This window comes from Pagrus pagrus (assembly GCF_965226575.1).
Source record: "Pagrus pagrus genome assembly, chromosome: 17".
NCBI lineage: Eukaryota > Metazoa > Chordata > Actinopteri > Spariformes > Sparidae > Pagrus > Pagrus pagrus.
The window spans coordinates 11,740,869-11,751,564 of NC_140201.1; the positions used below are offsets into that span (position 1 = coordinate 11,740,869).

The window sequence follows — 10,696 nt, forward strand, 5'->3', positions numbered from 1 at the left end:
CGAGCAGGAACACGTTGACCTTCAAATGAAGCGGTTCTTTATAGTTCAAGTGTCGCTGGTGTTAAGACTCTCCATGCGCCTTGGAAGCAGGTGAAGTTGAGCCAGAAATCCCAACTGTGTGATGAGCTTCATTGATATATCCTGCAGTAGATATTTGTTTCTTTTCTGCTGTTTATGGGTCTCAGGAACAAGATCAGCACAAGGACGCCATGACCTGCTGAGTTATCAAGGCCTTAATCCAATCTTGGCATCGACTCTGTGAGAATCTAGTTATGTTGAGGACCTTTAGAAATGATGGGCTGTGCATCACTACCTTTTAAAGCTATTGTTTTCTTGTGGAACTATTTAAATACAGTGCTGTGTGTTGCCATATTTTTAATCACCTACATGTAAAAGCGCTATAAAAGAGTACTCTGCTGATTAAGCACGCCTACATTAACGTTGCCAGACTCACAACGGACAGTTTGAGAAAAAAAAGGATCAAAATCGATGCAGCAGAACAAGATATATCGTCTTTTTTAATTCCAGTCACCCCACTTCTAGTTGATTTGTAGTTTTTAGTTTTCCCCAACTGATGCAATTTGATTTCATGCAGATCCCTCTGGAGCAACAACAAGGCTTTATACAACTATGTCAAGCATACAGTAGTACTTAAAAAAGATCTCTGTGTTGGAACAGACCTTGATGTGTTAAACAAGTGGAGTATTCCTAAAATTGTAACTACTCTTTACTGACTGTCCTTCGTTGGACAGCTTTCTCCAAAGAGGATCGGCTTGGCAATATAGAACCAAAGACTTTGTGTTAAAGGTGCAATATGTAAGAAATGGACACCTGTCTGAGTAATCGCTAAATGCTACTTACTGTAACTGCCATTAGCTACTTAGCTCAGTTAGCCGTGCAACTAGCTGTCTGGACTGGAAGCCTGGGGACCAGGCGTCACTAGCACAGGAGTTATGGACAGGGGCTAGCTGGTTAGCATGCTAACTTTAGTAGATGTCTCTGCAAAACCACCAAACGTCAAAACTGTTACTTCTTTAATTTTTAATAAAATCTAAATAAGCCATAAGCTCATTTTCACAAATTGTTAAAGCCTGTATAGGTCAGTCTAGACTCAGCTAATTTGTTGCCTACATACCACACACAGAAACACACACACACACACACACACACACACACACACACACACACACACACACATATATGTTCTCAAGGTTTTCAGTGACAGCGGCAGAAAAAATGACAGAGAAAGCTTAAGTATGTTAGGGTGGGGAAGAGAGGGGTGGTGTGGGAAAGTTGTGTCTGAAGACTGAGAGACTGAGAGATAGTTGTGTGAAATCGTTTTGGCTATTTTAGTATTGATCTAGATCGCTGATCTGGATTGCTTCTCGAGATTTGCTCACAAACGCAAGTTACTCGTTTTCTCCAACACACACACAAACATAAAATTACAGTCTGACGGAGCCGTCTCAGCAGGACGTCTGCCACGAATCAATGACAGATTAAAAAAAGTTTGATTCATTTCAGGGTGAGAGCGGGGAGAAGAGGGTGAGGTGGAGAAAGATAGAGAGAGAGAAGGAGGGATGTAGTGACGGAGAAAGGAAAGAAAAGGTGGGAAAAGAAGGAGGACTGCATGGGGGGAAGAAGAAACGGAGAGAAAAGCAGAGAGGAAAGTGTGGATAGAGGGTGACAAAGCGAGAGAGACAAAGAGAGAGCGGAGGGGATTTTACAGTCCACTCACGTCCTTAACAAAATCTAAGCTCTGAATCTCGGAGCTCAAATCAAATAAAACTGAAATAAAGCCAGAAAGTTTCACACCACCACTAAAATCAACCAGACCTAAAAGGATTCCAAGGCCAAGTTTTAGAAAACAAATCCAGGATTTAATTACAGGGTGCTCAGAACAAAGGCACGTAGTGTTTGGGGGGGAAAAAGTTACCAGCTGAGACAAACTAATCAATCTCCCTTATAACTTCCACACCGTAACACCCTCACTGAGGCTTTGACAAATGTTGTGATTGCTGAGAGTGCGCATTATGTAATTACAATGCCAGTATTTTTAGGCTATTTATGATAAAGCTCCGAGGGCTTAAAAATAAGATGCGCAAATGAGTGTTTTCATGCACAAACAGAACTTCAAACATTTTGTTAAACATAACAAACAGACTTATAAAGCTCACTCTCAAACATCTTTATATTGCAGAAATACTGCCATGCTCTGACTGTAATTATTAACATTCGTGTGTGTGTATGTGTAGACTCCGGTAAGGCAAATGTGTTATTTGAGAGACTTTAAGACTTTCAACGTAAAATGCACAAACGTCGTATCTTGGCAACAGTAGCAGAATAAAACGCTCTCATCTACAAATGTGAAGCCGCAGTCGGCTGTATTAACAAGTTTAATGTGTGAGCTCACTGACTACGTAGTCAATCGCTGAAAAACGAGACCTTCTGTACCAGCCACAGGCCTTAGCACCGACAGAGTGTTTGCTTTGCCCTGAACATTGTTAAGCAGCTTTTATCTTCAGGATATAAAACACATTTTTTGGACGATTTTTCTACATAACTCTCTGAAAAGATCTTTTAAAATTCTTTGTCCACATTTCTTTGTGTTGCTTTACAAATGAATGCCTCCAAGGGCAAAATTACCAGCAGTGAGTTTCCCAGTCAACTTCTCATACTTTAGTAATGCCAGGTTATGTATTATTCTCAAAGACTAACTTTACTTATAAAGTTTTTTTGAAGATTTATAAATCTGACAAATGCAATTTTAGTTTAGCAAAAACTCAGAAACATTTAGTAAAGCTCATAAAATCAGTGCATTCAAACTAGGTTTGTAAAGGTATGAGAGTCAATATCACAACTTCACTGTGTCATGATAAGTGGTATCACACCATTATTATAAAAAATATGTGCAGATACAATGAACCTTAAAGGATAAGTTCACCCAAAAATGAAAAGTCAGTCATTATCTTCTCATTGTGCTGATGGAGAGGCAGTTGAAGTTTCGTACCCATGAAACACATTTCTGGAGCTTCACAGCAGCAACTGAAGTAGATGGGGACATAAAATGGCTCCATACAGATTGTTCGACATAACCTAAGTCTTTGAAAGCCCCTGAGATCCCAAATTGATTTGTGGATGATATTTTCACCCATCGGCACGCAGTCAAGCTTATGGACCCACCTCAGACGGAGCACCATTACACAACGCTTTTAGCATACATTGAAGATTTCGTCTTCTATAAGGGTGTCATCTTTTCACATCAATTAGGGATCTTGGGGCTTCAAGACACTTGGATTAAGCTGGATGAGCAGTAATGAGCCAATTTATGTTTTCAGTCTTTTTTTTCAATTTAATTTAATTTTTTTAAACAAGTTCCCATCTACCTCAGTTTTTAGGAGAATGCTGAAACACTGTTTTGCTGGGAAGCTCCCGAAACGTTTTGTGGATTACGAAACTTCAACCGACTTTCTATCTGCGAGAGAGTGAGCAGATAATGACTCAATTTTCATTTTTGGGTGAACTAATGTGTTAATGGCTTGAAAACAGACTCTTTTTGTGGTTGAACCAGCGCTTTCTTATAATTTCACAAAATGATAGACTCTGACAGACGTAAAACTTAATATATTTTAATAACAATAACACGGCAGAATTCTTACCATGGTATACCTTGGAAGTGTACTGCTGCTGCCCTAATTCAGACTGCTTTGATATTTGTTATCCTTCTACACAAAATGAAATGTCCTCTCTGATTGTCCGAGGGGAAATAACATGATTCTCTGCATGTGAGACAGATGCAGTTGTTGATGGTTCTCAGGGTAGAGATTAGATCAGCACATATGTAGAATGATGATTATCATGAATGTGTTTGCGTGTGAGAAAGAAAGAAAGAAACGGTGAGTAAATTAGTCTGTAAAGTGCGCCCGTCCATGTGTGCATACATGTGTGGTGTGAGCGGTGATGACAAACAGAGAGGCCGCTGTGTCTTTGTTCAGCATCTGGAGACATTTAAGTCCATTAGGTACAAGGTGTACTTTACTCATATACACATATATATATTTTTTCAAAAAACCTGGATCATTTTGATCTGCTCGACAGGCAGTTTTTTTTATCTTCATCAGTTAATAAAGGGCAGCAGATAGACAGAAACCGATAACATATTCGGAGAAAAAGAGAGGTAAAACAAGGCAAAAAACATGTCAGTAATAAGAGAGTATGTGTGATCTTAAAAGTTATATACTTGGATGTATCCTTAATATTTGTGTGGGTGCTCATCTGTGTGTTTTTCTTTCCTTTTTCTGCGTGCAGAATAGTTCTGGCAGGTTCCTGAGTAGAATCCAAAGGCATGACAGATGCCAGAACAGAAACACAACAATTTGATTGTTCTTTGATGTTTTTAATGACATTTTTGACATATTCCACTGTTATAAACGAGTCGTTGCATTGTGGCAGTAATGAGAAGTGGCTAGTGAGAAATATGCAGGAGGAGAAATGCATTTAGAAAGACAGGTCTTGTTTGTTGTCCTGTTATTTATTTTCAGGAAGATTTATATTAATGTATTTGTGAATGTATATTTTGACAGCTTCCAGTTAATGCGTTTCCTGTACACCTAAATATAAAGAAGCTGCCCATGGCAGGCCCCCCAAAAGCCACTGCAAACAGATCCAAGTTCTTGGTATAGATGCCCGATTGATTTTGCTCGCTGGCCCGCACAAGAAGCACCAAAACTGTCCTCTGAGCCAGGAAAAACCCTGATGCTGTGTATCGTATATATTGGCGGTCATTCAGGGCCTTGCCAGCAGGAAATGAAGGTGGTTTGTTGATGGCTGATACATTTCATGTCATTCAGATTAATTTACGTTCCTCACAGTTTGGTCCTAATTCATGGTGATTCAGTGGAATACTGAGTCACTTTTTGGCAACGGGCTCGGTGAAACTTTACCTGAGTGTTTTGAGGAAATACACTTTCAATTGAGTCATTCAGGGAGTGGGTTTTTTTTTTCGAAATGTGATCAATTTAGCCACTTTTTCCCATCTCATATACAGCCCAATAAAAGCTATTAGAAATGAAAACAAAACCAGGTACTTAAATCGTAATACTTATGTTCAGTCTCGTTAGTTTTACTGTTCTGACTTCAGTGTGACTCACTCTCTCATTGACAATAACCTCTAATGAGCAAATCGGTTTTTCAAGAGGTCATGTTGGCGTCGACAAACCTGAAATTACTCTTTTTATGTATATGTTTAAGCGGTTTTATAATGTCATTTTGTTGCATACCATTTCTAAGTCACAATGAAAGTAAGCTTTTCCGACTCCTTTGTACTTTTTTACGTTTTTAATACATCATTAAATTTTTTTTATTTGTGGATAATTCACTCATGGCCTTTTTTCTCTCCTTGCAGGCGTGTCCACGCATGTTGCCGTTGTCGACGCTGTGACTTCACAGCTCCTGATTCGTCTGCCCTCCTCGACCATTTTAACTCAGCCCACTGTCACGAATCCTCCCCCTCATTGAGCTCATTGACAACGACCTCCTTACCCACCTCACTGACCACCTCGCTGACACCTTCGTTAACACTCTCAGCCAATGGCTGCTCAGCTCCCTCCACCTTAGCAATCAAGGAAGAAAGCAAGGGGGACCTTCGCCTCCTCTACTCCCTCGCACCACCCGAGGGACGGCTGGCAGAGGGAGGCAGAGAAGAGGCAGGAGGGGTGGTAAAAAGTGAGGGAGGTGAGGAGAAAGAAAGAGAGCGTGAGAAAGGCTGGGTCCTCGGGGAGACCAGAGGACTGGGAGAAAGAGGAGGTGAGCAGGCCCACGGTTTACTCTGGGTGCCCAAGGAGCGAATGGGACCCGAAAGAGGAGTAGAAAGAGGAACAGGAGGTGGGAGCCCTTCTCTTTTCCCCTCCCCCCTCTCACTGTCGTTTGTTTCAGCCAATCACGAGGCCTCGCAGCAGAAAAGAGGCGTGGCCTCACCTAGCATGGTTTACCTAGGAGACACCAAGTCGTTTTTGGGAGATACCAAGTCGTTTTTGGGAGACGCCAAGCTGTACGGCGGTGGGAGGCCGGGAGGAGCTGCTGCAGGTGGAGGCGGAGGGGAGAAACAGATCCAGATGGCTCCTCAGCAGTACACAGGAGGAGGAGGAGGAGGTGGAGGAGGTAGTGGAGGTGGAGGAGGACAGGAGACGAAAGGAGGAGGCGCAAAAGAGGAGTCCCAATCCCTTCTACGGGTAAGGCGGAACACGTGCACCCCGCTGTTTCACATTCAGCTCATTCGCTGATTGAGCCTAATTTTTCCTCATTTCCTCTCTCACACCCTGATTTTAGCCTCTGACTCTCTGAATGAAGACCTCTGTATCTAGATCTCTGTAAGCAGATCTGACCTGCTGAGAGCATTAGTTGTCATAGTGCTTCTATTAATACGCCCGTATCTTCCTTTCCTTTGAACCACATGTGAGGATTAGACCTCATGCAGAGAGCAGCGACAATGAAATCTGTAATTCGTCCGTCATTTAGAGCACTTATGCAGATTCACGTTGGCCAGAAACGTGTGTGTGAGTGTGTGCATATCTCTGTGAGCTTTTATTCGTGTGTGTGTGTGTGTGTGTGTGTGTGTGTGTGCTTCCATGACATAATTTCCTTTCCCATAAGTTGCATTCATCTCTTTTCTAAATTAAATTTTAACTCACAACACTGAGAAACTTGCCTGTTGCTATGGCAACATAGAGGCAAACTGAAAGTTCCCATGGTTACCACCTGTCAGTCAGCTCCCTCATCCCACTTTGTGGCCCACAATGCTTTTCACTTCACAGTGATGTCATGGACTGGCAGGAACAGACTATGGTTTGCCAGCACCGCAGAGCTTATTGGCTATGATCACATTAGATCAGAATAGACTGAACTGTGTGTGTGTGTGCGTATGTGTGTGTGTGTGTGTGTAGTGTCAGGGCACTGACATGGGTCTATGTTACTGGTATTATTGAGTGTGACAGTGGTGTTCGTGGTGTGTGTACGCACATATCAGTGTGTGAGTTGAGTGTATGGCTTCTTTGTACAAGTTGTGGGTTGGTCTGTTCCATGTACGTGTGTGTGCGCGCGTGTGTGAGGTGTTGGCAGTAACTTGGCAGACTGGGCAGGGTGGGGCAGCGAGAGGTTTGCTCATTATCGTGGGTGGGGCAGTGTATGTCTGTGAGAGAGTGAGACAGAGTGAGAGAGAACATGCATGAGGGAGACGGGGGAAAAAAACTGAGATGAAGAGCGGAAGACGGAGAGAGTCCAATGGAGATAAAAGTAAAAATTAACCCCTTATCGTACAGTTTTCCCATTTGTTTGCAGCAAGGAAGAAGAAGTAACCAAAATTGAGCTCCCACTCAGGTCTCAGATTGTAATTTTTACTTTTCTGTGTGTGTACAGATGTAACAAATTAGTTGTACAACGTGAATGAGTGAGCTTTATAGATGTGTTTATTAGGACAGAGCCAGGTTAGCTTCTGCAGAGCTTCCTTTTCTTTATTCTAAGAAGAGCTGACTGGGCAGGAAGCAAGGGAACACGTTTCCAAACTGTTAAACTATCCCTTTAAAAACAAAACAAACAAAAATATCTCATCCCACATCCTCTGACAGTGTCATTCAAGCTGTTTACCTTGAACAAAATGGTCAGGAAACAATGTTTTTTAATGGCTGCACCATTCAATAAAATCCGATTTTTCACATTTCCCCCCAATTCACATGAAAATACTTGGTATCTTTGAAAACTTCGGGATCAGCGCTAAAGTTAAAGCTCCTCTAATGGATGTTTTTATTTCTTAAAATAAGTGTTAAATTGCTCTAGAATCCAACAGTCAGTCAGTCAACATTGTCTGTCCTCCCCCCGCTCGTGCAGTAAAAGAGAAAAGAAATGTTCTGGTATCCCTGCCCGCTTTATCCAATCAGGACAGAGAACTCCTTAAAGGGGCGGTCCTGTCTGCTCGTGAATGTGCAGAGAGCAGGATTCTCCTGTTTGCCGCTAAGTCTGGTGATTACCGCCGCGCCTTCATGTGGTGACGTTGGGAGGGAGGGAGGGGATTGGTAACTGCAAAAATGGACAGGAAGTTAGCCAAAACGCAGACAACGCTTACAGCTGCTTTAAAATAATGTAGGAGAAGAGGAAGTAAGAGCCCAACAATTTATTAGAGGAGAAACACGAGCATGACTTATTACTTTAATGGCGTCATGAGATATGGCCTTTGCTGCTATCTTTCTCCCTCCTCTCACTACACAATATTTATTCTCAGTTTCCATGGCATGCGGTGACAAGTCTAACACACACACACGCACGCACGCACATTCACACAGGCTTAGGTTGACTCATCACTGGGCAGGGTAAAGGGAGGGGCACTAATGCAAAGGATCATCTGAAATAACTTAGCACACACACGCACACGTTTAGTTCGATTTAAATGCAGCCTTTGACGCAACAGGGCAGAGTCTGAATTATAAAAAGGTGAATCGGCCCGAAATACAAATTGACTCTTTGTAAATGGCAAGTGAGAGAGAGAGGGAGGGAGGGAGGGAGGAGAGGAAGGAGGAAGAGAGGGAGTTAGTGGGGAAGGAAGTGAAGGATTATAAAAAGACAAAAGCAGAAGCGAATATTCTGTCATATTCCATCCGAGCACGTGTGTGCGTGTGCACTTTTTTCTCCGTGTCCTGCACTCGTGTGGGTGTTTCTCCTCGTCCTCACTTGTTCTTTCTGTTCTCCCCCGCATCGATCTGTCCCTCTTCTCCTTCTCTTTTCACTCTTTTTCTTTCATTTCCCTTCTTTTTCCTCAAAGGACAACTCACCTGATACACGCGGGATCGATACACACCTCGCACACACAAAAGCATTTAGGCGCGCACACACACACACAGGCCTGTGCACACACGCACATTCACAGCTCTTAGTATTCTGGTATTGGAGGCGTCTTGCTTTGTAGAGAGGGGAGAATATTTTCTTTTGAAAGGCCTGATCTATAATTGCTGCACAGTGTTGAGACATTGCTCCACTATTGGCTTTGTTTTTGTAGTGATTTATTGCATTGAAGACATTTGCTCAGTCTGAAATCTTATTTTCAGTCAGTTTTGACTGACTGCGCGAGGCAAAGATGGACTGTGTACGAGGTTTAGAGATGAAATTAAAGTAAAAGCCTGCTTGACGTTTTAGTTTATAAATGGAATTGGACATACTTTGAGTAATGGTGGTTTTTCGAGTTAAGCAGGGCTGAGAAAGGTCCACCTCTGAGCCAAACATATGTGAACGCATGTGAATGCACCCAAACACATGTGAATCGACCCGAAATTTGGTCCGTCTAATACGTTCCAGACTGTGTTTTCAAAGGGAATTCCACCTCAAGGACAGCAGAGAGGAGGAGATAGATGGACGCACGCAGAGGGAGGAAGAAATAGTGGATGCGACCTTACGAACACAATATAATTGTGTTCATCTTATGTGGTCATAATGCAATACTGAAACGTAAACCTCCAGGGTTTTAAAAGTCCCATGCGTGACATTCAATTCCATTTGAGTCGAGAGACAGACGGAGAAAATAGAGACGAACTGAGAGAGATAAACGGGAATGTGTGCTTTCAGCAGATCAGAGAAGAGTTTCATTAAAGTTTCTCTCGTTTACATTTCTGCCCGACGGAGCTAATTATGTTTAAAAGACACACACACACATGCACGCATGCACACACACACACAGCTGTATTTCCATAAAGCTGTCATTACTTTGCATTCTATTTCCCTCCTTCCCTCTTTCTATGGGTAAATTCATCCGTGTTGGTGTACATGTGCATCTGTGCGTCTGTGTGCGCTCTCCACTGCTTGTGTACTTAATTATGTGCGACGTGTGTCTGCATTTGCATTCTGCCCGTGCGCGATTGTGTGAGAGCAAGTGTGTGTGTTTTGTAAGGAAATTAAAGCATGAATTGAACTTATTTTCCGTGCTGATAATTTAACATCACTTTATATCCGGTACAGGAAATTATGGAGCTTATGCTCCAGTCAGTATGTGTGTGTGTGTATATGTGTGTGTGTCATTGTGTTTGTGTGCCTGATGCTTTTTATAAAGGAAAAAACTTAAGCGATTTAACTTATGAATTGTGGGCCTCAGCTGTTGTGCTGTTTTATGTGAATGTTGTCTTTCTATTTCCAGGTCCTTTGCACTCCCAATATAAACTCATAAAAACAGCCACTTTAAAGAAACACTGTCTAGTTTTGGGGAAGAAATGTTGATCAGTAGAGAAAGATCTCGACTGACTGATTCCTTTATGCCCATTTATGCACATTCCTTCTTTTTGATAAAGATCCCTTGAAAAGTGCTCTAAAAATGAAATATTGTGACGAAGAGATGTGTACCTCACTGATCAGCTGATGTTAGCACAGATATATTGCTGTTTTCACGCAAGAGGAATGCCAAATATATGTTGGAACCAATTTAAAAAGTATCACAGAGCTCTGAAAAGTTTATTTTTCAAAGCAAAAATGTCTCTGATTGTTATGTGTTGATATTGAATGGACCTTTCAGACAACCTCACAGCTGGCAGTACACAGTGGAGCATTATCTAGTCTTTCTAGTCATCACTGAGAGACCTTGGTTACTTTATTTCTTTATTTGCTGTTATGGAAGATTTTGCTCTGGGAGACAATGAAGGTACCAGTACGCTGTACATGCCAATAA

General features: G+C 42.1%; 1 protein-coding gene across 3 annotated transcripts in view; it reads left to right on the forward strand.

Moving 5' to 3' along the window:
• Positions 1 to 10,696, forward strand: part of trps1 (trichorhinophalangeal syndrome I) — a 124,976-nt gene that overhangs the window by 64,289 nt on the left and 49,991 nt on the right. For all 3 annotated transcript variants that reach the window (XM_084379063.1, XM_084379064.1, XM_084379062.1), the window contains exon 9: positions 5,405 to 6,230. In XM_084379063.1, coding sequence (XP_084235189.1) covers positions 5,405 to 6,230 — 826 coding nt within the window. The remainder of the gene's footprint in view (positions 1 to 5,404; positions 6,231 to 10,696) is intronic.